This window comes from Numenius arquata, chromosome 18 (genome assembly GCF_964106895.1).
Source record: "Numenius arquata chromosome 18, bNumArq3.hap1.1, whole genome shotgun sequence".
NCBI lineage: Eukaryota > Metazoa > Chordata > Aves > Charadriiformes > Scolopacidae > Numenius > Numenius arquata.
In genome coordinates this window covers 546829-574272 of record NC_133593.1, presented here as the reverse complement: position 1 = coordinate 574272, position 27444 = coordinate 546829, and the positions used below count along the sequence as shown (strand labels likewise).

General features: G+C 56.2%; 1 protein-coding gene across 1 annotated transcript in view; it reads left to right on the top strand.

Moving 5' to 3' along the window:
* Positions 1-27444, top strand: part of HIP1 (huntingtin interacting protein 1) — a 50954-nt gene that overhangs the window by 5601 nt on the left and 17909 nt on the right. The window contains 1 exon segment of the mRNA XM_074160489.1: positions 27219-27282. Coding sequence (XP_074016590.1) covers positions 27219-27282 — 64 coding nt within the window.

Below are 27444 nucleotides of genomic sequence, written 5' to 3'. Positions count from 1 at the left end.
GTGATGACGACTTCAGAAGCAGCCGAGGCTCAGGAAGATAAATGTTTGGTGCTAGAGGTGGGGGACATCCGCCACTGAGTCCAGGGGACTGCTGTGGAGAAGGACATGATGGTTTTGGACCATCAAGTGACAATGGGGGATTTTGCCCCAGACCATGCCAGAGGCTGAGCGGGAATGACAAGAACTGGGGGAAGTTGCTGCCCCAAAAACCATTTGCCCTCACTCAGCATGTGCTACCCTGATGGTTACAGGATGCTCTTTAAAATCTGATCTTTGAAATACAGATCAGCATGAACACTGTGAGCCGGGGCGGCTGTAATTCGGTGGCTCTGCAGGTAGGAGAGGGCTCCCCGCCGAGGGTGTCCTGTACTAAAGGAGGATGGGGGCTCTTGCATTCTGCACTGCAGCCTGTTTAATTCCATCCTCCTGCAAAGCTGGGGAGAAGTAGCCAGTCAGGTGGATTATTTTTACCAAATTCCCTGTCAGAGGACTCTGAACTGAGTGTGGTCCCCTCCTGGCTCTGGCAGTGACCCTTGGGCCCAGGGGAAATGGTGGGGAAGGGCAGGTAGGATGCAGGCGCCTGTCATGAGGAGGGGGTGGCTCATCCCAGATTTGCTCTTCCAGGGGAAAAAACATCTGGAGTGACCAAAGTGAGGGAGCTGAAGCTGCAGGAAGCACAAATTTGCCTGAAGATTGAGAAACCAAGTATGGGGAGAAGGTGCCCGTTGCAGCTCCCAGGGCATTATCCCGTGTGTGCGATGCGGGACAGGCTGAGCATCGCCTGCTCCGGCACCGTCCGGCACGCAGGCACCAAGGGATGAGCCGCGGTGCCCAAATGCTGTGCCCGTGCTCAGCCCATTGCCCATCTCCGGCTGTGTAACTCATTCACTCTTCTGGCTGGTGGGCTGAAACGACCACCCCAGCCTTTGCACGGATCCTGAGTTTGACATACGCCCCGGTCATCGGACACGTGTATTTCTGAGCTGGAAAACTGGATGTATTCGTAGCTCCAAGCAAGAACAGGGGCAGTGGTTTGAGTCAGAGGTTGCCGCATCTTTGCAGGCTTGTTCTTGCACAGGCCTGACAGTTTAATTTTTAAAAAGTTCTTATTTATTAAAAAGTGTTTTTTTCATTAAGAATATTGATAATTAGGTATAAAAAAAACATACTCAGCGAGCAATGCTGGGAGGGCTGGTGAGGACTGCCCTGGGGACACCCCGGTGTAGGCAGGAGAAAAGACTCTGCGGGCAGCCCCAGCGCTCAGCCCCGGTGGGCTGGGAGCTGGTGTGGTGCGCAGATAATCGACTTTAAAGTCCTGTGTCCTAATGGGATTCTGTCCCTCTCTGCTCTCCCCAGAGACAGACCCACGCCGGGGCAGTGGGGATGTGGGGTCAGCAACCAGGGGGTCACGCAGCAGCAGGAGGGCTGGAGGAAGGGCTGGATCCTGGCCCTAATCTCTGCCACCAGCTTGGCTGATTTATTTTGCAGTCACCAAATAAGAAAACTTCCTGGGGACAGACTGTTCCCCGGGTGACAGCAGAAACCAGCAGCGCAGCCAGTGTTTTAGCCCGGATGTGTGAGTCCCAGCCCACGGCTGGACTAATTATACATTGTGTGCTGTTCCGGGCTAATCACGGTGGAAGGTAAATGATCCCTGGTCTACATGCAAAAGGTAAAGTTACTTGCTCTGAGGCGTATACAGACATTTAATGTTTTATCATGGACTCACAGAATGGTTTGGGCTGGAAGGGACCTTAAAGACCATCCAGTTCCACCCCCTGCCCTGGGCAGGGACACCTCCCACCAGACCAGGTTGCTCAAAGCCCTGGCTTTTAACCCCTCCAGGGATGGAGCAGCCGCAGCTTCACCACCCCCAGGGTACAACATTTCCTCCTTAAGTCCGGCCTAACCCAACCCTCATCCAGTTTAAAACTGTGTCTTGGCACACAGAGCTTCCTTTTGAAACCACAGGATTTTGGTCCCTTCTTTGGCGGGACATTTAGGCAGCTTGACAAGTCTCACACCGATGGCAAGCACATGGTGTCTGTTGGTTGTGGTCATGGTTGGTGGTATACCACGAGGACGGGCTGCTGCAGGGTATGGTCCTGGCCATGGCTTCCAACGACATCTTCAGTCCAGCACAGAGGTGATCCCAGAAGGTCCCAGTCCCCACCACAGGCTTTGAGGTGGGTATATGCATCAGCTGTGTCTTGGAGCCTGTGCCCTCCCACGGGGCTTGGCCTGCTGATCTGTTCTTGCCCTACCTTTAGCTGGCCGTGCTGAGTTGGCACTCATACAAGCAGACACCATTGGGTTCTCTGTTCCCACCAACACAAAAAGCATCAGCACGGTGGCAGCAGAAGCTGGGTTACTGGGCAATCAGGGAGCTCCAGAGCTTGTTCAGCTTTATGCAGCTCGTAGTGAGGTTACCAGGCTTTTCTTATGGCTTTGTCATGAAACTTGTGAGTTTGGCTTGAGTTGCCCAGATCTACCATCCTTTGGGTCTTGAGGTGGAGAAGATTGTTTGAGCAAGCTAACAAAACTGTGCTAAGCCTGTGTGCAGATCAGATTGCTGAAGCTGTGGTTACCTTATTCCAGGACTTTCATAATTTTGCGTGTTATTTTTACCTAGTTTGACTAGTAGCCATCTCGATGTGATTGCAATAAATCCCAATTTAACAGCAGCAGCCTGCACCCTTCCTGGCTGGGATTTTGGTCCTGCTGCCCCAAATGCTGCACCAGAGGCTGTTGGCATCTGGGTTTCTGTTCCCTGGGGGTCTCCTGGGGTCTGGGCGTTCACCACCCGCTTTCCACCACGTTCACCGCTTTGCCAAGTGACCCAACTCCTGCCTGGGATGGTGCAGCCCCTCGGCCAGCCCGTGTGCTGCCAGAGATGAGCCCCCAAGGAGGGCACATGAAATATTTACCATGCAGAAAAGAGACAAGTTGCAGCAAAGAAAGGGACGCTTTGGGAGAAGAGGCTTCTCTCGCCAGGGCCAGGCTGGAGACTTGCTATTTATTGTTACCATTTGTCTCTTTTATCCCATGCGAGCAGCTGGGTGCTCTCTAGAGAGTGCATGGCGTTGCTTTTTATTTTAATTAGCAAGTGCTGGCTGGAAAATAATGTTTTCCAGTCATTGTGTTCACGTGGAAGTGAACAAGAATACAGGGGTTTGTAGGCGCAAATGGTGTTGCAAGGTGCTTGTGCCAGAACATCAGGGACACCCAGGAATTGCCCCTCCTCCTCCTCAGAGCCCAGAAAAGTGGTGATGGCATGAGTGCTGAGACCTCAACAGTAGACCTCATTGACCTAGCGATGCTTGTCATGAGATACAGCTCCCACCAGGCAGTGTTCCTTCTGGATCAGGCATCTGGGTGCGGGAGGGCTCTGGGTACGGTTGCAAAGAGCAATTTACATCTTCTGCACAAGCGAGATGTGGCCCTCAGGTCCCTAACCTGCTGCTGGTGAAAGTCACTGTTCATCAGGGTGTGGACTCTGCAAGCCACTGAATTGGGCATTGATCAGCTCTTCTGCAGCTCAGTGGGCTTGGCAGCAGGTCACACTGGTGCTGGCCCTCACCCTTGCTGGTCCATGGGCATCATGGTTGTCCCTTTCCTCCTGAGCCACAGTTACTACTTGCACCAAGCATGCCAACTTCAGGTTGCTCCTCGTGGTCCACCCAGTCCAGTTCTACAACCCTTAGAACTGCTCACAATGAAAGTCCCACCTCACTAATTAGTGGTGTGTGAAGATTTTCCAAGGTCATAAGGCAATGCTGAAGTGGAGGCAGCAGAAGATGGAAGCCATTCACTTCTTCTGTGTTGAAGAAGTCAATGTAGACTAGGAAAGGCTCCACCAGAAGACATGACTTCTTTGGCATTGAATAAGTTAATGAAGTCATTGAAGAAGACATCTCTTCTAGTGGAGCCATTCCCAGTCTGTGATCTGATGGAGACCTTGTGTTTTCCTAGCCAGAATGGTTTCATGCGCTGCACAAATGGGAATGAAATGTTCTGATAGAGTCAGCAAGGTTTGGCTGCTTCTGTCAAGGCATATACTCGTCTGGAGAGTGCAAAGGTAGGTATTTCTGAGTTTGCTGAATTTTATGGGGTCGTTCTGTTACCTGGAACTTGCATGGTCCGGACTGTCCCGCTGGGATGCATGGAGCGGGGTGTCAGGTGAGGCTATTAACCCCTTCAGCAGCCAACTGTGTTTCGGTGTGGCTTGTTCCTCCTGGTGGCCCCAGGGGGGACACTTGGTGTCCTGTGTCTGCTCACTGTGATACCTGCTGCAGATGTTGGCAGATGTACCTGTGCCTCCCCCCAAGCACAGAGCATCTCGTGGCTGTGGGGACCCAAGCTTGTGTTGGGGTGATGGGTGGGGAAGGTCACATACAGCACGGCATGAAGCTGGACCTTCACCTCCTCTCCTCACACAGGAGCGAGGAGAGGAGGTAGGATGACTTGGGACATGACACAGCCAACGTTGTGGTGAGTGAGATCCACCCTGGAGTTTGCTGTGCCCCACTGCCCTCCCTCCTTGTGGGCACCTCAAAAGGTGACGTTAGCTGAGGAGCTGGGTTGAGCAAGACCATCTCCTGGCTTCACTTATCTCCTGGTGAGATGCTCTTGACCTCAACGGGAGGACGCACTCCCCTCTTGTTTGTCTTCCCGGCTATTGCAGTCCCACTCCAGCTCTTTTTATAGCTCGGAAAGAAGTGCCTTGAGTTTCTGAGTTGTCTGGGAGGCCAAGCACACAGGGAGGAGTCGCAGCTAGAAATAGGGCTGCTCTCTGCTTCTGCATTCCAGTTTTATTATTTTTTTAGTGAGATGTCCAAGTTCGAAGAGTCCCACTGCCGCGAGCGCTGAGCTGGGAACCATGTTCTGCATTTTTTCCACTCGGATTGGGTCTTCTTTCTTCTTTGCCTTATTCCCAGAGCCCTCACACCAGCCATTGAGCCCCTGCGAGATGGCTTTCCCAGGGAATGAGGTCTCTCACCCCTGCCTGTATTTTCCGTAACCCCCAGAATTTGTGCCTCGGCACGGCTGGTTTGGCAGAAGAGCTCCTTGTGTGCCGGCGGCATTGGGCGAAGCTGCCGAAATTAATAATGTCTGGGGGGTGGGTGAGCGATCACGTATTTGCTAAAGCTGCTGGGAGGTGAGCAAAGAGCTCAGACAAAATGTTCAGCAATTTCTGCCCACTGGGAGGGAAGTGAAACTTCATCTGCTGCACGGACACGAATAAACTGGAGCAAAAAGGGGAGGACACATTGTTTGACAAAACCTGTGCTTTTCAGCCCCTTAAAATTAGCTGGGATTTTGGCTGTGGTGCAAAGCCAGGGCAGGGGCACGTGGGCACCTCCCAGAGAGTCTGCTCCTCTCTGCCACAGGAGAGGGGTGTAATTAACTGTATCACCTCTAGACTTCTCCATTAATACCTTACTACATGGATACCATTCTGGGGTATGCCATGGCTGCTACCTCCCCCTCCAAGGGTTTTTATCACTCAGGAACCATTTGGGTCACTGCTGCAATTTGTCTGCTGGCCTCCACGGTCCGGTGTGAGCAACGGACCGACACCGATGCCTGCTGGGAATAGGACATACCTGGAAAAAATTCATCTCAGGTCAAATCTGAACCAGTTCTTTCTTCTAATCACCCATAGTGTATAAACGGCAATTAGCCAGACTGTCCCTGTTACATCTTTTATGATTTTAACCCTTTTTCCTCCTTTTCTGCTGCATTCATTAGCAATTGCTTTCTAGTTATCCAGATTCACAGAATCCCAGAATCCCAGACTGGCAGGGGTGGCAAGGGACCTCTGGAGATCACCCAGTCCAACCCCCTGCCAAAGCAGGGTCACCCAGAGCAGGTTGGACAGGAACGTGTCCAGGTGGGTTTGAGTATCTCCAGAGAAGGAGACTCCACACCCTCTCTGGGCAGCCTCTTCCAGGGCTCTGCCACCCGCACAGGAAAGAAGTTTCTCCTCATGTTGAGATGGAATTTCCCGTATTCCAGCTTGTGCCCATTGCCCCTTGTCCTGTCACCGGGCACCACTGAGAAGAGTCTGGCTCCATCCTCTTGCCACCCGCCCTTTAGCTATTGCTCAGCATCGATGAGATCCCCTCTCAGTCTGCTCTTCTCCAGCTGAACAGCCCCAGGGCCCCCAGCCTTTCCTCAGCAGAGAGATGCTCCAGCCCCTTGATCATCTTCTCAGCCTCCTCTGGACTCTCTCCAGCAGTTCCCTGTCCTGATTGAATCGGGGAGCCCAGCACTGGACCCAGTGCTCCAGCTGTGGCCTCCCCAGGGCAGAGTAGAGGGGGAGGATGACCTCCCTTGACCTGCTGGCCACGCTCTTTTTAATGCCCCCCAGGAGACCATTGGCCTTCTTGGCCACAAGGGCACATTGCTGGCTCATGAGCAACTTGTTGTCCATCAGGACTCCCAGGTCTTTTTCCACAGAGCTTCTTTCCAACAGGTCAACCCCAACCGCTACTGGTGCCTGGTGGTATTCCTCCCCGGGTGCAGCACCCTACACTTGCCCTTGTTGGACTTCATGATGTTCCTCCTTATCTCTTCCTCTCCTCTCTTTTGAGGGGAGAAGGGCCATCTGTCATTCTGATTGGCCATTCTGGCCTAAACCATGACACCAACTCTCCAGCCTGTCCAGAACTCACTGGATGGTGGCACAGCCTTCTGGTGTGTCAGCCACTCCTCCCGGTTTTGTGTCATCAGCAAATGTGCTGCGGGTACACTCCGTTCCCTCATCCAGGTCGTTCATGAATATGTTGAACAAGACCAGACCCAGTACTGACCCCTGGGGAACACTGCTAGTTACAGGCCTCCAGCTGAACTCTTCTCTTCCCTTCAGCAGGAAAAAGAGATTCTGCGCATTGTGGAAAAGCTAAAAACTGAGATTCCTATCAGAGGGGATGAACTCTACCAGCTCCTTTCTTCTGATGATAAGCAAATTTTGGGTATCTGATCCCAGCGCCTCCAAGGGATTGTTCCTTTCCAGCCTGCGAAGAGAAGCAGCGTGTTTACTGCTCGGTGAAATAACCAGCATCCTGTGAGCAGTGCGCATAGCCATGGCGAGAGCTTCTTATCCTTATCCTAGGTATTTCCATCTTCTCCAGCCCTGGAGGGTGAGAGGGATTGGTGCTCAGCTCCTTCTGCGTGACTGCCCCATGTAAGGACTGCAGCACCGCAGCAGCGATGCCCAGGTGGTCCCGGCAGCCTGGGTGCCCCTGTACCCAGATGTCTGCTTCTCACCTCTGTTCTTTCCTGGTCCTAGTGTTCAGTTGCAGTAAGCTCTTCTCCCAGGTAGCAGCATCGTGCCAATTCTCTCCATTTCTCACCACGTGGATTTCTGTTTTTCCGTGCCTCACCGGTGAGCACTTGGGTACAGCATGGGGGACTGGCCCTGGCAGCAGGGCTCTGTTCAGGGCTCTCTGGGTTGCTTCTGATAACATCAGCCAGTAGATTTCTAGCACAATCTTCTTTATTTATGAAAAAATGTAAAAAAACTCCTGATTCCCCAAATGCCGTAGGAACATGGAGGTTTTTCTCCAGAGGAGCATTGGGTGAAGCTCCCGTGGTCCTCACGCTGGTGCCTCCTTCAGCTGTCCATCCTCCTTCACCCAAATGAGTCTGGTCCCTGGGGCTTTTGTGTCCGAGAGGCTGTCACCCGTCAGCTGTCATGGGAGCCCCTGTCCCCACGTCACGCCAGCCAGCCCTGTCACCTTCCAGCGGAGCATATCCAGTGCAGGAGGATGCCTGGAGGGTGGTGAGGACCATGGGCTGTCTGACAACTGTTGAATGGCTGAAAAAGAATGGAACTAAGTGTGGTTACTAGGATGTTTGAGTGGGGAAACTCCAGGGCTTCACTGCACCAGCAGGACCCCTTGTTGCCATCTCTGGGAGAGCGGGATTGAGTTGCTGCATGTGGCTCCTTTGCTGATGTGAGCGCCATCTCAAAGATGGGGTGACGGGTGGTTTGGGAAGAGGAGACTGCTTGCACTTCAGTTCCGGCTCAGCTGTCGATATGCAGCCAGGAGAACACATTTTGTCTCTTGGAGTTGACACCTTGTCGGTTTGGTGTCCTGTGTGCCCCTCTGCCAGCAATGCATGCCCACCGTCGGGCAGGCAGGAGGCGGTTGGCAGTGACAGCATCGCCCATGGTCCGGTTGCTGTGATTTGCTTTCGAGAGAAGAGTTATACCCTCTTTTCCTGAAACAACATGGAGATACTGGGGCTGCCCCTACCTCTGCCCTGTGTAACTCTAGCAGGGGGATCCTTGGGGTGCAGAGCCCTTCAGCCACCCTGTCCAGCCTCAGGCTGGGGCTGTGCTGCTGCCTGCAGCTGCAGTGTGACATCAGGGCTGCAGCCAGGGCTCTTCTGCCCCCGGGAGCCATGGGAACACGCACTGGATCCCCCACATGGAGAGAGACTGGTGACAAGAGGCATTGCTCAGGGGTCAGTACTGGGACTAGTGCTGTTTAACGTCTTTGTCAGTGACACGGACAGAGGGGTCAAGGGCACCCTTAGCAAGTTTGCCAGTGACACCAAGCTGTGTGGAGCGGTCAACACGCTGGAGGGAAGGGACGCCATCCAGAAGGACCTGGACAGGATGGAGAGGTGGGACCATGCCAACCTGATGAAGTTCAACCAGTCCAAGTACAAGGTTCTGCATGTGGGTTGGGGCAATCCCAAGCACAAATGGATGGAGAGCAGCCCTGAGGAGAAGGACTTGGGGGTGTTGGTGGATGAAAAGCTCAACACAACCCGGCAATGTGCTGCATCCCCAGCAGCGTGGCCAGCAGGGCGAGGGGGGGGATTCTGCCCCTCTGCTTGGCTCTGAGGAGATCCCCCCCCAGTGCTGCCTCCAGCTCTGGGGCCACCAACATCAGAAGGACATGGACCTGTTGGAGCGGGGCCAGAGGAGGCCACGGAGATGCTGGGAGGGCTGGAGCCCCTCTGCTGTGAAGACAGGCTGAGAGAGTTGGGGAGGTTCAGCCTGGAGAAGAGAAGGCTCCGGGGAGACCTTAGAGCCCCTTCCAGTCCCTAAAGGGGCTCCAGGAAAGCTGGGGAGGGACTCTGGATGAGGGAGGGGAACCATAGGATGAGGGGGAAGGGTTTGACACTGAAAGAGGGGAGATCGAGATGAGATCTGGGGAAGAAATTCTCTGCTGTGAGGGTGGTGAGAGCCTGGCCCAGGTTGCCCAGAGAAGCTGTGGCTGCCCCATCCCTGGAGGGGTTCAAGGCCAGGCTGGACGGGGCTTTGAGCAACCTGGTCTGGTGGGAGGTGTCCCTGCCTGGGGCAGGGGGGCAGGGGCTGGAAGTCAATGATCTTTAAGGTCCCTTCCAACTCTAACCATTCTATGATTCTCTGACTCTAGCTCTCACTGTGGAGGATGCATCACCCCTCTCACAGGGACAGAAGAGGCAGGGAGCACGGTGGTAGGTGCAGCCTCCCGATCCCCCAAGCCCGGCCTGTGTCCCCATGGGATCATCCATGGGCGAGCTGTGGGCCACCAGTGGCTCCCCACGCAGGGGCATCTCCTCCTGCTGCCAGAGAGGCTCCCAACGGAGCCGCCACTCGCAGTCTGTGCCCTGTCCAAGTTCCTCTCATCCACGTTCCCCGTCCCACCAGGAGGCACAGTCGTGTTTTCCACACCCAAAGCTGGGCTTTACTCTCTCTGTTCCTCTCCAGCTGCAGTGTCAGGGCTGGCAGGAGCAGGACAGTGCAACCCTTTCTTCGTGGGCTGGGGAGGCCGAAGGGTGTGTTTGTTTTCGAACAAGGAAAATGAGTAAAAACTAATATTTAGATCTCAGGAAGGGATTTCGCAGCCTTTTGCATGGAATCATGCCGGCCGTTCCCCTGTTGGTAAGCGTCAGGCAGGCAGCAATAACACATGAAAACACAGTTTCCTTTATTCGCTGGGTTTTTTTCCACCTCGGGCTCCACCCTGTGTCCCAGCGGAGATCCCTGCTCCGGCCCCGTGTACTCCCAGCGGCTTCCCACACCCCGCCAGTGGGCACCACGCCAGGTGCTCGCAGCCCGGCAAAGTCACAGCTGCTTGCGGGGAGCATCACCTGCGCTGGGGAGCATCCGCAGGCACCACAGAGGTGTCGAACACAGGCAGCGCGGCTCCACTGGTGCTTTTAAAAGACCATGACGAAAGCTTGAGCTCACATATCAGAGCAGGACTGGTTTATTTTCCAGTTTTACATCCATCAAAGAACATCCCTCCTTCTTCCTCTGGCCCATCCTGCTCCTCTGCACGGGGAACGGACACCCCATCGCTGGGTGCCAAGTACATGGTGGCCTGGGCACCAGGGAGGGCTGCCAGGAACCAGGGCTTGGGGACTGTAGCGGTGGCATAATGAAGCTGGACACTTGTTTCTGAAGTCCTGGGAGGTCCCAGCAGGATGCACATGGAGCTCCATCCTATTCCAGTGCTGACAGACCTCGGTTGCCTTTAGGCTTAGGTCCTGTGTATCTATTAAATATCTATAGGTTTAGGTCCTATGTTTTTATTAAATATCTGTAGGCTTAGGTCCTATGTATTTATTAAACCAGTATTTATTACTTATAAAGGCCAAACTTTCCCAATGGCAGAGATTTGGATGCCAGAAGTGAACTCTGTCCTTGCTGGGAGGGATAGGAGCAGGATCAGCCACGGGGTATCATCCCAGCACTGGTTGCCGGCCACATGCAGGGGGATGCTGAGCAGTGAATTATATGTCGTTTGTCATTTGGACATCAGTTTCTTTGCTCTGCTGCTTTCGCCCCGGACAGCAATGGGCACCTTGCTCCTGCTGGGGCTGGTGGGAGGGAGATGCTGCCCCTTTACAAGAGCCCAGCCTGCAAACCCACAGCTCATCGGAGCCCCTGGCACTTCTGGGAAGCAGCTCTCCGGGAGACGGGGAGATGGACAGAGGTCTTGGCAGCCGGGTTGGGCGGCGAGAGAGCTGGGAAGTGGCTTGCAGTGCCAAAGAAAGCAGAAAAACCTCCAGGAGCACTGGGAGGAGGGGGCAGCATCGCTGCAAGCCAATGTTGCCTGCTTTGCTCCGACCTCTCCCTGCGACCGCGCAGTTCTTAAATATGGATAGCCAGAGCTGGAAGCTTTCCCGGGGCTGTAAATATGTTGCCTATTTCCTATAAATACCTCTGCTGCCCGTTAGCTAGAGGCAGGCTCAGCGTCTGCAGACTTCTGCGTCCCTCCAGCACTGCTTTACGGAGTGCAGGCAGGCGCCGGCAGCGGCTGGCAGGGGTCTGGTGGGGTCTGGAAGGGTCTGGTCGGGTCTGGAAGGGTTTGGTAGGGGTCTGGTGGGGTCTGCCATGGTCTGGCATGGTTCTGGGTCCATAGGGTGGGGTCCAGCCACAGAGAAAACATTTACTGTGGCATTTCCCAACCTATTGCATCAGGTGGTTTCATTTCCGATGAGTTGGTTCCTCATTCATTATGTGGATGTGCCGAAGCTGTTAACATTTAGGGCTTGTTGAGGTGCTGAGGTGTGTGGACACGTTGCAAATCTGCCAGGAGTATCGGCTCAGCCCTTTTCTCCCCCATCTTCTGGGTCTGTGGGGAACTGAAGCTCAGGAGAAGATGTGAGAAGGTCCTGGGCAGTGAGTGTGCAAGTCCCAGCTGAATGTTCAGCTCAAGCATCACACATGTGGCATTGCCACCGGGTCTACACGTTTCAGTTCAAGCGACAAGCAAAAGCAGATAATTAAAATGATTCCTCTGATGGGGCAATTCAAAGGTGACTGAAGGTTTGGAGAATACCGAAGGGAGGGGGCTCCGTGCGCTTTGGGAGAGGGAGGAGGGTACCCAAGGGCAGATGCTGAAGGTATTTTGACATGGCTTTGTCTCCAGCCCCACGGGCACCAGCCGTGCTCCGTGTGAAGCCTCCAGATCCCCAAACACGGAGACACCAGGGCAGGACATAGGGGCTTGAAAAGGAAATTGGGAGAGCCGTGTTTTATCGACCATCTCCTGAATCACTGTCAACGCCGATCCAGATACAGAGGGGCTGCAAAGTGGAGGAACACGGAGTTTGATGGGGGTAAATGGTCCCATCAATGGGGATAGATGCTGGGGGCATTTAACCCCATAGACCTCTGGGGCTTGCGAGGAGGTGGGTGACAGAGGAGGTCTGGGCACTGGCAGCCTGGGGAGCAGCAAGGTGGCAAACAAAGGCAGCGCTGACAGTCCGGTAGTGCAGTGGTGACCTTCGCTGTTTCCTTCTTCTGGGCGTTTCGCTTATCTCAATGGTGTCAGCGTTAGGCTTACGAGAAGGAAGTGCCAAACTATGTGGTGAATTGTGCGTGTGTAAAGGAAAACCAAGCCTTAGCTGGAGTCAAGAAGGGATTCCAGATAATTTGCACATAGGGATAGGGCTGCAGGGGGCAGAGAAGAGATCTGCAAGTGATGAGAGGGTGGTCACGTACATGTCACTGGAGGTTAAGTGTGCAGGTTTACATCCTACTGCCACAATTCACGTGTACAGGGTTGTTACTGTCGCTGCTGAAGGCTCTGCTTTTAGATCAAGGGCTTCAGGTGGTGCCTTCCCCATCTGTCAGGACCATGGGCTCACAGAGTGGTTTGGGTTGGGAGGGTCCTTCAGAGACCATCCAGTGCCACCCCCTGCCCTGGGCAGGGACACCTCCCACCAGACCACGTTGCTCCAAGCCCCGTCCAGCCTGGCCTTGAACCCCTCCAGGGATGGGGCAGCCACAGCTTCTCTGGGCAACCTGAGCCAGGCTCTCACCACCCTCAGGGTACAACATTTCTTCCCTATGTCCAACCTAAGCCCACCCTCGTTCAGTTTAAAACCGCTGCCCCTTGTCCTGTCACTGCAGGCCCTGGTCAAAAGTCTCTCTCCCTCTTTCCTATAAGCCCCTTTAAGTACTGAGCGGCCGCAGGAAGGTCTCTCCGGAGCCCTCTCTTCTCCCGGCTGCACAACCCCAACTCTCTCAGCCTTTGTCCGCAGCAGAGGTGTCCCAGCCCTCGGACCATGTTGGTGGCCTCCTGTGGAGCGGCTCTACCAGGTCCGTGTCTGCCTTGTGGTGGGGACGCTGGAGCTGGAGGCAGTGCTCCAGGGGGTGTGAGGAGCGGAGCAGAGGGGGAGCATCCCCTCTGTTGTCCTGCTGGCCACGCTGCTGGGGATGGAGCGCAGGAGATGCTTGGCTTTCTGGGCTGCAAGCATACATTGCCAGCTTGTGTCCCGTTTGACACCCACCAGTATGCCCCAGTCCTTCTTCACTGGGTGCTCCTCTGTCCATCCATTCATCCATCCCTCCCCCAGTCTGTACTGGTACTGGGGGTTGTCCTCACCTACATGCAGGACCTTGCAGTTGGCCTGATTGAGCTTCATGAGGTTCATATGGACCCACTCCTCCAGCCTGTTCAGGTCCCTCTGGATGCCACCCCTTCCCTCCAGTGTGTCGACTGCCCCTTTCAGCTTGGTGTCAACCTTTCTACAGCTTCCTAGCCCTCCACGCCAAGTGAGGAATGGGAGTTTCTCCTGCTCCAGGTTTGGATGGGAGGATCTGCCTAGCTCATTGTAACACCAGCAGGAGGGTGAAACAGCGCATGGGGAGGATGCTCCTTATTCTGTGTCTCTCTTTCCCTCTTGCGTTGTTAATCCCATTGGGTTTGCAGAGCTCCTGCTAACCTTGGACTGGCCCCAGCTGCCCGCTCTGTCTGAGCAATGCTACACGAGGCTCATGCAGTTGCTGTAACACCAATGGGTATGGATTCAACAAGGAGCTAAAAATAACAAATGATCAATAATGACGGCATGAACTCCATTTTTTTTCTTTTTTTTTTTTTTTTTAAGAAAATCTGTATATTGACAACACAACAAAGCAGCTTCCTGTGAAGGCAGGAGGGATAATGGAGCCGGGCTCCCTGTGCCCCAGGGTTCTGCGCCCCGGGAGCCCTTCATTTACCTTCTGCTTGGAGTGATGGGAAAGGCAGCGCTGCTCCCCGACCCCCTGTGCCAGTCCAGCCCACGGCACCCCCTGAAATAACCCCTTGTTCGCCCTGCCTGCTCCCTGCCTGCTGCCTGCCCTGCCTGCTCCCTGCTCCTGCCTGCTCTGGGCTCCTGCCTGCCCTGCCTGCTCCGTGCCGGCACAAGCCCTCGGTGTAGCCGCCAGCCCTGGACCTGTGCCCGCTTCAGACTGATCTGCTTTTTCCTCTCGCTTTCACATGCCCAGGAAACTGCCGCATTACAAGGATTTGAAAATGGCCTTGAGCTTTTTAAGTACCGCTCCGGAGCGGATATTTTGCCTAAATCAAGATTTGCAAAGGCATTTGGGCATTAGTCGGCCAGGGGGATTTCCAGAAGTATCGGGGCCCCCAAAGACCCTTTAAATCTGCCTCCCGTGCAAGTGCAGATTTGGTAACGAAAAGCACCTGGTTCACCAAGACTGTGACGATTTGGGGGATATTTTTTCACATCACCAGTGTTAGTGTAAGGGTTTGCTGAAGGTCGGCGGTTCCTTTCTGAAAATTGCAGTGGTGTGGGATCAGCCCAGAGGGGTTTGGCCGTGTGGCTGTGTCTGAGTCCAGAGACACCCTCAGCTTCTGCCGATGTGGCTGCTCCGTCCCTGTATCCCAAATAACCCGTGATGTGATGCTGGCTGTGGGAAGGATGCCCGGGGCAGGTCTGGGCTCTGTTTCAGCAGGACGTGGAGCAGCGCAGGGGATCAGTCTGGAAAGCTGCTCCGGGTTAATGGTCCTATAACCTCTCAGCTCAGTGGGGGAAAAAAAGCCACTGCCACAAATGGTGATGGCGAGGTGGGTTTTTCTTCTAAATCCCACTATTGCAAATACAAGCCAGTGCCCAGTATTTGCTCCCTTTTTCTACAAAACAAAACTCCACGCAGCGAGCAATGCTCACCCAGCTCCATGGACCAGAAGTGAAACCCAGCCTAACGAGTCCTCGAAGGCGCATCCCCCAAGTGAGTGCCCCAGATTGGGAGAGACACTGAAAAGAGCTGAAACCCGCAAAATAGAAAATAAATAGGTTTCTAAGTGCTCGGTGGTTTTCCAAATGAATGCTATTCTGCTTTATACCTAGGGCTCTGAAAGCTTTGGGATTCTGGGGATCCCGTATCGGGAGGATGCTCCAGCAGCATCTTGCATGGTTAACCCATTGGGCAGGACTGGTTTATTGTGAGCTAGAGAGTTGCTCAGGGAGGTGGGTTTAAACTGCTCCTACACTGGACCAGCTGGAAAAAAATGCTGTTCCCCAAGGAAAATGAATTTGAGAGACTGTGAAACCAAGGGGTGGTTTGAGAGCACGGCTCCTGTTTGGTTCCTTCCCTCGGGGAAGACTTGGGAAATAGAGAGAGATCAAGAGGGAGCAACAGATATTATTAGTCATCCAGGAGGGAGGCGGCTGCAGGGGAAGAGGGTTTAAAAGGCTTCGGAGTATTTATAGACCTGGTAAAATGAACAGTAGCAGGGGGGAAAAGAGGCAAAGAGACCTTTGAGAGAGACATAAATGCTTCACAGAGCAGAGTGGTCCGGGCTTTCCGCTCCATCCTGCCCCAAGCATCAGCTCTAACAGAGATTTGCTCAAATAGAAGTAGGGAATGTAAAACCAATAAAGGAAAATGCCTTCGAGATCATTACCCAGCGAACCTCATCAAGCTGGCTGTAATGACAAAAGGCCACATTTGCTGAGATATTTTAGCCCTAATTCCCTTCATTTTGGCAGGAGTCAGTTGTCGAAATAGAGTTTAAAAGCTGCTCACGGAGCCTCCAGCAGACTCATGGAAGATGCTGAACGTCTCTTCCTTCTTCATCCATCATGGTCTGGACCACACATACCATCCTGGCAGCTCACAGGAGAGTAATGGAGCTGCAGGAGGATGGAGGGTGTTTTCAGGGTGGTGTACAGGGTCCCAGAGCGGGAGCACTGGAGGAGGTTAAATACAGCCAGGGGAGAGGAGGGGGCTCTCTGCCTCCCCAGGGCAGCTGGGAGGATGATGAAGGCACTCAGGGGACAGGGTGAAGCAAGGGCTACCTCCCCTCTGGTCCTCCAGGAAAGCCCGTGCTTTGCCTTCCCTGTTCTCTGCTGGGAAAAGTCCCTTCCTACCCTCCGCACCGCAGGGGCTGGCAGAGGCAGCACCTTTGATGCCCTGGGGTTTTGCAGCAGCATCCCACATCAGCATCCCACCTCCCCTCATTCACAAGGCAATTCCCTCCATCCCAACTGGACTGCATCCAGCATCTCCATCTGGAGAGGCTGGTGCTCTGCAAGCTCATCCCAAATGGCTGGAAAAGGGATACAGGAGCCTGGGATGAAGCATGTGGGGTTGCACACCCCCCTGGGATGCTCTATGGATCCCGCCCCACTCCTGCTGCAGCAGCACGGAGCAAGTTCACTTATTGTGCAGCCTTCAATGGATTTGTGTGAGCAAGTTAAATATTATATATATATATATATGTATCCGTATCTACAGCAGTTGAAGGAAACCAGTCTGAAAGCAGACGTGATACTCCTGTGGCTGCACAGAGCAGCAGGTCAGTGCCTTTACGGAAGCCCCTGGGAATAACCAGGGGGCACCATGTGGGGCAGGAGCAGCTCTCTCTCCTGTGCTGGCACCACCTTTCTCCACAGCCATGTGGTGAACCCCAGCAGGGAACTCCTCTGGGCTTGGTAAAGCAACAAGGAAATTCCTTTCAATCCCATGCACCCCCGAAATGGTGGGATTTGTCCCCGTGGGTCACACTGGTCCCTCCTGAGCCATCCCCGCTCAGTGCTTTCAGCTTGGGGGGTGCAGCTTTGCTTGTCCCTAGTGAATTTGCTCTGGGGACCCTCACGAAATTGCCTTTCAATTAATTTTCAGGTTTTCTTCTAGAGCTGCCCTGGCTCCTGTTTTTGCCCTCTCGCTGGAGACCCCTCCCCTTGCTGTGAAGCTGGGTGCACCTGAGCTCTCTGCCCGTCCCCAAGCGTTTCATGCTGGCCCACAAAATCTGGGCATTGCCAGCCCGGGGTGGCTCAGCCACGAGGAACCGGGCAGCGACACTCACATGTCTCTGCTCTGCAGCGTCCACAGGAGACCAGCGATACCAGCAATAGCCATCTTCTTTCTCACCTGGCTTTAGCACCATCTGAGCTGTTTGGGTCGGGGCTGAACTTGTGTGAAAGCTTGCTTTTGAAAAAATAAGGTTAATGATGACGAGCTGACTTAATTTGTGGGATTATGGAGGGACTTTGGGAGCACAAAACCTGTGGGTGGGCGATGGGCAGCTTGGCATGGCTGCATACAGGTTTCGAAGGTATTACGGAGTGTCACCAGTAAATACGGCTACAGGATGGACCCTGTGTTTTATTTCCCAAGCTCTCTATTTGCCACGCAGGTGGCATCGTAGGAAAGGTCACATCCCTACCATGCATGCTGGGGGGACTGGGTTTTGCTCCAGAGGATGCTCTTTGTTTCCCAATGTGCCTGTACTCTTTGCAATACCTCCCTTAAGGTCTCTTCATGCAAATGAGGCATTAAAACCTGATGGCCAAGCACTAATTGCAGGGCTGCAGCCTCCGGAGATGGTGCTCTGGAAAGCATGGACCACATCCGCAGGACATCCCAGGACAGCGTGGTTGTGGCATCAGGTTTAGAGCAATGCTGAACTCAGCTAAGGGTGAATTAATTAATTCTAGTATCCCATTAAGCCGGGGGGAACACCAGGCTGGGGCTGGGTTGTGCAGTGAGATTCTGAACTCCTACTTTCCATGCCAGGAGCCCGGCTGGGAATCGCTTACCGTGTGGGGAGGGCACAAACCCTGTTGCCCCTTTCTGGTGCTGGATTCTGGGTTTGTCCCCTCGGCTTTGGGGTCTGGACACCCTGTCCCCAGGGATGCCGGGGTTGGTGCCGTGCCCCCTGTTCCTGTCACGCCTGTTGCGATAGGGGCTGCCGAGCCACGACAGGGGCAGATACCTGCAATCGGGACAGGTACCTGTCCCTGGAGCGCTGCCACCCACGGGCTCAGAGCAGGGACCAGGCTCTGCTACTGGAGAAATTCAGCTGCTGCTTAAAACCATCTGGTCCAGCAAAATTCATTTGGTCCAGCAAAAACCCGACGAGCCGTGTACCTGCAGTGCTGCCGAGCAGTGTGGCCGCCCATCTGCCCCAGGAACCGCAGCCACCGGAGGAAAACACAACCTGGGTCTTGGCCCTAAAAGCTGTCCTCTCCCCCCGGCTGGGATGCGGTGGTGGGTGGGTGCGGAGCTGCGTGCAGGCTGGGCACGGTGGTGGCAGTGCTCTGTCCCCCAGGGGTGCGGGATCCCGTTATCTTATTAAGAGCGGCCAAGTCACCATCGTGGAGTAAGTGCCTGAGCTGTGACTAGACTACAGTAATCCCGGGGGATTAGCGCGTTCGGCCAGGGCCAGCACCGCAGCAGCATTTTTTTCTTAGGGCCGTGAAGCTTCTCCTCCACCTTCAGCCGAGGGGCAGCTGCGATGCTTTTCCTCCTCCCTGCTTTGGGGCTGCTTTTAGGGCATCACGGAAAAACAGAAGAATCGTTTGGGTTTCTTTTGTGCCTTCCGTTGGAAGATGCGAAAGTGCTTCTTGAGCGCTGGTAGGAGCTGGGAAAACCCAAACTCCTGCCTGGGTGTTTGCCTGTTCCCCGGCGGGGCAGCAGTCCCTGCGGGCAGCGCGGGCGGTCGGGGTGCCGAGCCTGCCCGAGGGTGGCGGACTGAGGGAGGGGGACTCGTTCACCGCCCCAGTTTAATTGCTTTTGTTGTTGGAACCGAGATGGCGACTGCTGAGCCGGTTCCCGTGCAAGGGGAACCCTGTGCAGGTCACCGGCCAGACCTCGGCCAGAGCCCCGGGTTGCAGCCGACGCCCCAGGCACAGAGATGGGGCAGGGGACGGGGCAGGGGGGCAGGCAGTGGGGCAGGCGATGGAGCAGCAGTGGATGGGGTGGAGGGTCTGGCAGTAGGAGAGGGGATGGGGCAGGGGGCCCGGCAGTGGGGCAGGGGCTCGGGAAGGTTGCACCGGGGAGGGGGGGGGGGCGCGGATCCCACCGCCCGTCCTGCCACCGGGCACCCCCTCCGCCTCCGCCTCGCCGCTGCCCCGACCCCCCCCGGAGGGGGCGAGCGGGACGGGGGGCGGGGGGGTGGCCTGCCGGTGGGCGGGCGGTTCGGCGTGGGCGGTGGCCTGCCCCCCCCCCCCCCGCCCCAACGCGCGCCCCCGCGGGGCTCCTTTGTTATTCCAGCGAGTGCCGCGCCCCCCCCCGCACCCCCCGCTCGGCTGTGCCGCCCCCCGCGGGAGCGCGCCCGTCCGCGGGAGCGCGCCCCCCGCCCCGCTCCGCCGCCGCCGCCCGGCAGAACCTTCCAGCGCCGCCGCCCCGCGGGGCCGCCGCCATGGGCGCCGCCGCGCCGCGCTGAGCAGAGCCCGCAGCCCGCCCCGGCCGCCCTCCGCCATGGAGCTGGGCAAGGTGGTAAGTGCGCGGCCGCGGGGATCCCCGCACCCCACCACGGGGACACCCCCCCGTCCCCCGAGGACATCCCCCCTCCCCCCCGGCACCCACCTCGGCATCCAGGTTCGTCTCTGGAATAAGGGTTTGCATCCAGCGAAACTCCTTCTTGGGGCAGTTTGGGAGCCATCGGTGTCCCCGGGTGTAAAATCCGGGGGGAGCGGGGGCTGGGTTTGGGGTGGCAGCGGGAGGCGGGAGCCCCCTCCTTCGGTTACCGGGGGACTCATCCTCCCGGTTACCGCCGATCCCCCCCGGTGCCGCTGTAGCCGGGGCCGGGGTTCGCTCCCCCCCCCCCCCCCCCGTTTCACTTGCTTTCCCCACCGGGCTGGGCTCAGGTGGTGCCACGAGCACCCGTGTCCCCGCATGCCGGTGTCCGCACGTGGGCGAATCCCTCACCTGGATAATAGGGATGGAAACAAGTTTGGGGTGAAAAGTGGAGTTTTTAGGGTCCGTTCCTGCAGTTCATCCCCTGCACTGCTCACCTGGGCAGAGGGATTTTGCTGCTCACAGTGCTCCGGCAGAGCCGGGTTCGGGATGGGGAGGTCCCAGGGGTGCAGCGTGGGGCCCGTGGGGTCCTGCCTCTCCTCAACTCCATTGCAGGATCCAGACATCCCGGAGGGAAAAGGGGTGAGGGGCCCCCTGACCTGCTGGTGGGAGCTGCCTCTCGGCAGGAGGCGTTGCATGGAAGGATTTCCACCAAAGCTACCTTGGCTCCGCATCCCCGGGGCATCCCTGCTCCACAAAATTCGGGAGCATCCCGCTAGTGCGATACCCTGCCGGGGTGACACTTTGGTCCTGGGATGGCGGTTGGTCACCCGAATGCGTGTCTGGAGATGAGCTCCTGGGGTCTGCTCCCCACATCCTCCAGCCTCGCTCCTTTATTTCCTCCTGTTCCAAAAAATGCCCGAATATTTGTATTTGCTGGGAAGCAGAAGACTGCAGTCGGGACCATTTGGAACGTTATCAGGACTTTCCTGAGCCACTGACCCTGGAAAACACAGCCATCCTGCCCCCCCCCCCAGACAGGAATCACCGCTGCTGAAAGAGATTATCTTCACATAAAATCCCCACTTAAAATTAAAAGCCTGGCTAACGGGACAGCCTGCAGGAAAGGCTCCGGCTGTGGCCGATCCAGCTGGGCAATGTGGGGCGGGAGTGATGGAGTGCCCGTAGCAATTATTAAAATAGAATAGTAACAAGTGTTTTTTGTAGGGAGCAGGCGTGGAGGGGTGCAGGGGTCCTGGGGAGCCTCCTGGTTTTCTGCCTCTCCTCGGCTCCAGCCACCTGTGCCAGGGGCTGCCACTGCAGGGGGTCCCTGGTTGCAGCAGGTCAGAAGTGTCCGGCAGCAGGAGCTGGGGCCCGTGCTGGCCCTTCATGGTGCTGGAGGTGGCCAAAGCATTCCCCAAGCTCTTCTGCAGCCTCAGTTGACTGCTCTTATGACTGTTGTTTCAGCTGGAGGCTTCAAAGGGATCCGACTTCTGTGTTGTCAGCTTCCCCAGTGGTCATTGGTGAGGTTTGGCTTCTTCTGTAGCCTCTCTTTTTGCCCCGTTCTCCCCAAAATCAGTTTTCTTGCTGCCCTTTTTTTTCCAAAAGGTGTATCTGTGTATTGGAGAAGTCCAGATTCCTTAGACTGGATTTAAAAAATACATGTCCAAGTAGTTAATCTGTATCAATCGTTTATGGCACTGGAGAGATCCAGTGGCCCAACACTTTGGGTACTGGTCCCCTGATGCGTGTGATGTGTTCAATGTAGCAGCCTCTCATCTCTGGCACTGGTGGAACCAAACCCTTCCAGCTGCTGGTGACCAGCCCGAGTCCTTGTCTCACTGGACTCCTTGTTACCCACCAGAAGTCAGTTGGCTGATTGTCTTCATTCTTTGCCTGCTTCAAAGTTGGAGGAGGGATGGTGTTGGCACTGTCTCATCCTGCTCCAGCTCTTGTGATGAAAGGCCAGGAGGAACAGTGGGTTAAGTCCATGCGCATGCAGCTCAAGGGCCCATCATCCTGTGGATCTCAACCTCTGCTTTGATGCCATCCTGCTGCCCTCAGGAGGAGCTGGGAGCTAGTGGGGTGCTCTGTTCAGGTACACTCTAAACGTGTATCCTTCAACTTATTTTCATTTTTCTACCATGGTAATGGTACTGCAGCTCACGAGGCAAAGGCCTTGGTGGGAGTTGGATGGCAGCTGCCATCCTTTTGTGTCTCCTTGTGGGGTGGAGACCTCTGAACATCACATCACCCCTCCCTGGCCTGGCCCAGGTGGTTTCTCCCTTGGAAGCACCATGTGTGCTGGAAGAGCTTCTCCATAACGCTCACATCAAACTTCACCATGCACCAGAGAGCACTGACGGTGGTTAGACCAAGCACGATGTCAGTCTGAAGTCATCATCCTCCCTGAAGTCATCAACCTCAGGCGAGCAGACCCGGAGACACCAATCCCAGGGCAGGTGTCTGCCAAGAAGAGCCTGGTGGCGATGGTGTTGGCTTCCAACATTGCTCACAGATTCTGTGGCTCTCTTCCTGGTGACTCCAGTTTGGGATGTCCCATATGCCATAGGGTGATGGGGGTCCAGCAGGGCAGGATGTGGGGCAAGGTGTCCCCAGACATCCCCCCATGCTGGTGTCCCTTGGCATTCAGCGCTGTCTCTGGTACACCTTGGTCCTCCTTCTCCTGCTGTCATCCGAACTGGTGTCATCAGCATCTCCTAGAGAGGTACCTCTCAAGCCACCATGACTGGGACCAAACCCTGGTGGATGCAGTGAGATTTCAAAGTTTTTAACGTTGGAGGCCAATGTTAGTGTGGGGGAAATGTGATTGTTTTTATGGCCCAAGCAAAGGGAGATGTGAGATCTGTGTCATTTTGGGGATTATTTCTCATCTGGTGGGAGCAGGAGGTGAGAAGGGCAGCAGCGCCTTCAGGTGCTCGCAGGGCTCTGGTGCAGGTGCTTTGTCTGTGTGTGTAGCTTGGTGGGCGAGGAGCACTTTCTAAACTCATGGAGCAGCAGATGCAGCCAAACAGGCGTGATCCAGCTGGCTTCACTTCGGCATTTTGCCGGAGAAAAACCTTTTTCTGAGCCCTGGCGAGGTTGTGGTTTGCTTTTAGCTGCTGTTGGTGAGCGATGTTTAAAGAGAGACCTCTGCCCTCTGAAAAGCTCACCCACACCCCTGTGTCCTGCACACCTCCAGGCCGGAGCGAAGACTTGCTACGCTGGGATTTGTGTTTTAATTAAGCTCACAGATATTTTTTTCCAGGCTTAAAGTCAGGTCTCCCTGCTGCTTGCTTTCCCCGGAGCCCCTGTGTCTGCAGGGCTCAGTTGCGAGCGGTTTTCCGGAGGTATGGTTCATCCCAGCTCTCCATTTATAGAAAGGAATTAAGGAGAAATGAGGGAGCATTACTAAGAGGATTTGCACTGTGACTTACTCAGTTTCTCCAAATAATTTGCAATGGCTCTGGATTCTTTAATCAACACTCATTTCCTTTTGGAAATAAGCGGGAAGGTGCCGTGCAGGTCCTGAGGGGAGCCGGGCTTTTCACTGCCAGACGGGAGATTTGCGATTCAGAGGAGCCTGAGAGCGTAATTTGGGGAGATCTGGTGGGGGGGGTGAGGGGGTGCACGTTTACATGTGCAAGAGAGGAGTGTTTCTGGGTGCTCAGAAAGCCTCTGTCACTCTGTCCCGCCTCTGTCCATGCAGTTTGGAGCACGTTCACACGCCCAGGGAGGTGTTTAAGTTGGTGTGAGCCACGGCTGTGGGGTTCACCCTGGTGTGGAGCTGTTGGCAGCTCCATTCTGGTGTTGCATCTCCCCGTGAGAGTCCCTGGGGGGGGTCCTGCAGGATGTGGTTCAGCTTGCTTCTTGCCAGCAGGATTCCCAGAGTCCCACAGGAACAGCGTGAAATCCCCCTGGGACAGGGATGTGGTGGCTTATCCAGCTACAGGAGAAGAAGCCACCGCTCGGGCAGGTCCCACTGCTCCGGGGCAGAGATACTCAGTTGGATAGTCCCTGGTCTGCATTACCTGACTCTGCTCCTGCTCTGAATGGTCTGAGCCTTTCTCTGCTCATGGCAGTGGGGTGTCCTCGTCCCGCTTGAGAGACGCTTGAAACGCTAACGATGCTCTCAGCGTTCCCGGTGCCCGCAGTGTTCCCGGTGCTGCTTGCCCAGCCTGGGCCGAGCACTCATGGCCAGCGCTGCCCCGCTGCTGCCCCACTGAGTTCTGCCCCCAACCCCAGCCCCATGGCCCTGCCGGGGGGAAGCCGACATGGTGGTGTAACCCCCTTGCAGCTCTCCTTGTCAGAGAGGGTCCTCCCGACCTCTTCTCTCGCTTCCCTCCCAGCCCCGCTGCCGGCAGCGTTGCACAAGAGGAAACCCCAGGGTTTCCTTTCCCAGCAGAGGTGTCAGGGCTGTGGGGCTGGAGGAAGGGCCTGGCTGCTCTACGGAGGCTCCCTGCACCCACCGAGGTCCCCTGCCCGGCTCCCAGCACCTGGGGGGGGCAGCAGGAGAGGAGCCCTTTGGGCACCCACCTGGGTGCGGGGGCTGGGGGCCAGCATCCCTCCATCGGCAAGAAACCGGAGCTGGGCCAGTGGTGCTGCCAAGGATGCGCTCGTGGGCTGGCACGTTAGAAACAGCCCTTGTGGTGTACGAGCTCATAATTAAATTAAAATTAAAATCCCATCAGCTGGATAGAGTTGGGAGGCAGCGCCTGTGAAAGGTTGGGGTGAAAGGCCCTCTCTGTGGCAAAGAAATTTGAGCTTTCTTTCAAGGGAGCCCCAAATTTCGCAGCCAAAACTCATGGGCAGGAGCCTATGCTGCTGTCCCCCTCCCCGACCCCACTTGTCCCTTGGAGGTGACACTTGCAGCCTTGATCCCTCGCTGCTGCCCTGCTCTCCTCCAGTTTGCTTGTGCGGGTGCTGCCGGGGCCACCGGCCGGTGGAGCGCTGGTTTGGGCATCTCCCGAACCCCAGTGCCTGACCCGACCGGCTCCGGGCAGGGGGAGACTGTGCCCTGCCCTCTCCGGGGATGCAGCAGGGGAGGGAGAGGTGTTCCCATGGCACCCGCAAGGACAGAAACGTGGGATCTGGCTTTTCCTTGGAAAACCTTTTTGCCATCCACATGGACATCACCTGTGCTTCAAATGGAGCTGGGGGCTTGGGGATGGAGGGTCCTGGAGGCCACCACCCATCACCCTCCCACTGTGTCTCCCCACTCTGGGGGATCACTGGGGGCCTCTTTGGTTGGAAAAACATGTCCTTGCTTTACCAGGAAAGGCCAGCAGGAAACAGCACTTAAACTGGGAGCTTCATTTCCAGCTTTCCCAGGGATGTGGCAGTCCCTGGCACTGCTTCCCTCCGGATACCACCCCTGTCTGGTCTTTCAAGGACAGCGGGAGCGGACATGTGCCACGGTGAAGCCACCAGCTTCGGGAGAATGGTGGCCCCATCCTGCCTCCAGCTCTGAGCTTCCACTCGCCAGCTTCAGCTTTGCACTTGGCTCGTTGCTTGTTGTCCAGGACTCCCATTTCAAGGCAGGATGTGTTTAAACACCGATCCTTGTGCTCCTCGCCTTGCTGGGTGGCTCGCTGTGACCGTCCTGCCTGTCTGTGGCTGCAGACTGGGATTTTGGAAGTGGACAAGCTGCACTTGGAGCTGGATCCATGGCACATGTCACCAGTGGCTGCTGGGGCGTGAGCATCAATCTCCAGGCTGCCGCCGCTGGCCAAGAGGCACCTTCCTGAGGATTTTGTTGGGATTTTTAGAGAGGAAAACGCTGAATTTTATTTTATGGTTTCATAAGGGAGCCATGGCCACAGGGCTGGGCAGAGCTGCAGAGGTGGCTCCCACCCTTGGTCCTCCTGTGTTGGGAACCTGCTTGTCTCTATTCATGCCCTCGAGAAGGGACATCTGATGGGGTCAGGTTTCTCCACCGCCAGTGTTTCTTTCAGCTCTTCTTAAAACCATGCTATGTTGCAGGTACTGGTCCGTGTCCAGCCCACCACTGGACTGGGATGCTCATGCCTCGCAACTGGTGATCTGCATCCCATGCTACCCTGAAATGAGCTTCTTGCATCTTACTTATGACGTCCATGGTCCTTACTGGTTACCTCCATGGTCACCAGTACGCAGGGACCTGGTGGTGAGCGTGGTGAGCAGCTCGGCACGGCTGGAAACCTACCGTAGTCCCCAGCAGAGCCAGCACCGAAGGGACGGGGCTGCAAATGCCACGGGGCCACATGGACCGGCCCTGCTCGAGAGCAGCCAGCACAGCAGCGTCCCTGCAGCAGAACTGGTTCATACTGGGACACCCCATGTTTCAGTCAAGGGGGTGGGGGTGCTGTTGGCAGCAGAGGGTGAGATCAGAAGCTGTCTCAGCCCTTCAGCACGTTGTCCCCTCTCCAGCTGGCTGATGCTTTGGTGGCAGAGGGACATTCTGGGGACATGGGTTGGGCTCAACGCTGGGGTGCCCGTGGCCATGCCCAGGCATACGTGGGGTGCCCGTGGCTGGTGCCTGTGGCCCCCCAGCCCCGCTCAGCACAGAATCATCGGGGTCGGCCACACTGAAGCCATAACGGGGCAGCCTCGGAGAGGGTGAGCAAGCAGTGGGGCAAGAAGGTTTGCAGTGAGGAAGGCGCTGGGATTAATCCCACTGGTTTAATTGGTTTATATCAGTAATTAGCTACTTCCAGCAGTACTGAGCCAGACGGTTTCTTCCCTCAGCAGTGGGATCCTTGTGGAGCAGGTGCCAGGCTGCCAGGAGTGATGCAGGAGCTTGGGGAGAGAGCGGCCCTGTGCCGGCATCACCCTGCTCCCCACAAACCGTGGCCAAGTAGGAGCAGCCACAGTATCTTCCCACTGCCGGCACAGCTCCCCAGGGGGCAGGAATGGTGTAGGGTTAAAAATCCGGCCCGGCAAACACTTCCAGGGGCTGCCGCTGCCTCTCGGGAGGCTGAATGGCGCACTGGCTCTGCCCAGGCTCCTCAGTGTGGGCTTCCTCCGGTCCCCAGTATCTGCTTCACGAGTCTTGCCTGTCCTGGCTGGGAGCAAAAGGGCAGCTTGTGGGCAGGGTTGTGCCAGGGAGAGGCTGCCAGCCCCTCGGGAGGGTTGTGGCGAGCTGTGGGCGGTGGGGAGTGGTGGTGCCATGGCTGTTGTGCCTAGTGGCAGTGGGGCGGCAGCGGGTGCCAGCCAGGGCAGCTGCCTGCACTGTGAGCAGCAGGTCCATCTCCTGCCCCGCCATGGCTGGGGCCACGTCCTTCACTGCCAGAGCTCTACTCTGTCCTCCGCAGCACACAGTGCTCTCGCTGTCCTGCTACCGGATTCCCTGTGCCCCCCAAAATGCCCTCTCCACTCAGTTCCCCCTGAAAGCGGAGCAGAACCCACCGGCTGCTGCCCATGATCCAGAGGGATTTGCCTTCCCACTGCCCATCCCACGGCTCTGAGGGCAGGAGAGGGTCCTTTGTGGTCACTGCTTTAATTGCGGCGTTATTATGCTGAGTAAATGAGTCCTGGCAGCAGCTGAACTTGGCGGATGCCAACCACATCCCAGAAAGGCATCCGGCAACGGGCAGCATCCAGCTGGCACGAGCAGGGGCTGGGGACCTGGATGGGACCCAGCCACCCACAGGTGCCGGCAGAGTCAGGGGGTCCCAGCGGGTGAGGGGGGACGAAGAGGGGAGCCCAAACCCTTCCCATCTCATCCCCTTCCACCGCTTCTCTTTTGCAGACTGTCAGCATCAATAAGGCTATTAATGCGCAGGAAGTGGCTGTCAAGGAGAAACACGCCAGAAATATCCTTCCCAAAGTTGGCAGTGGGACAAGCGAGCGTGGGAGCGGGGCCGGGGCTGCCCAGAAAAGGGGCAGCGGCGAGGCAGCGCATGGGAAGAGGTGCTGGCACCGCTGGGCCAGCACGGCAAGCTGGCTGCTGGGGTGCTGGGGGCAGCTGGATGGGA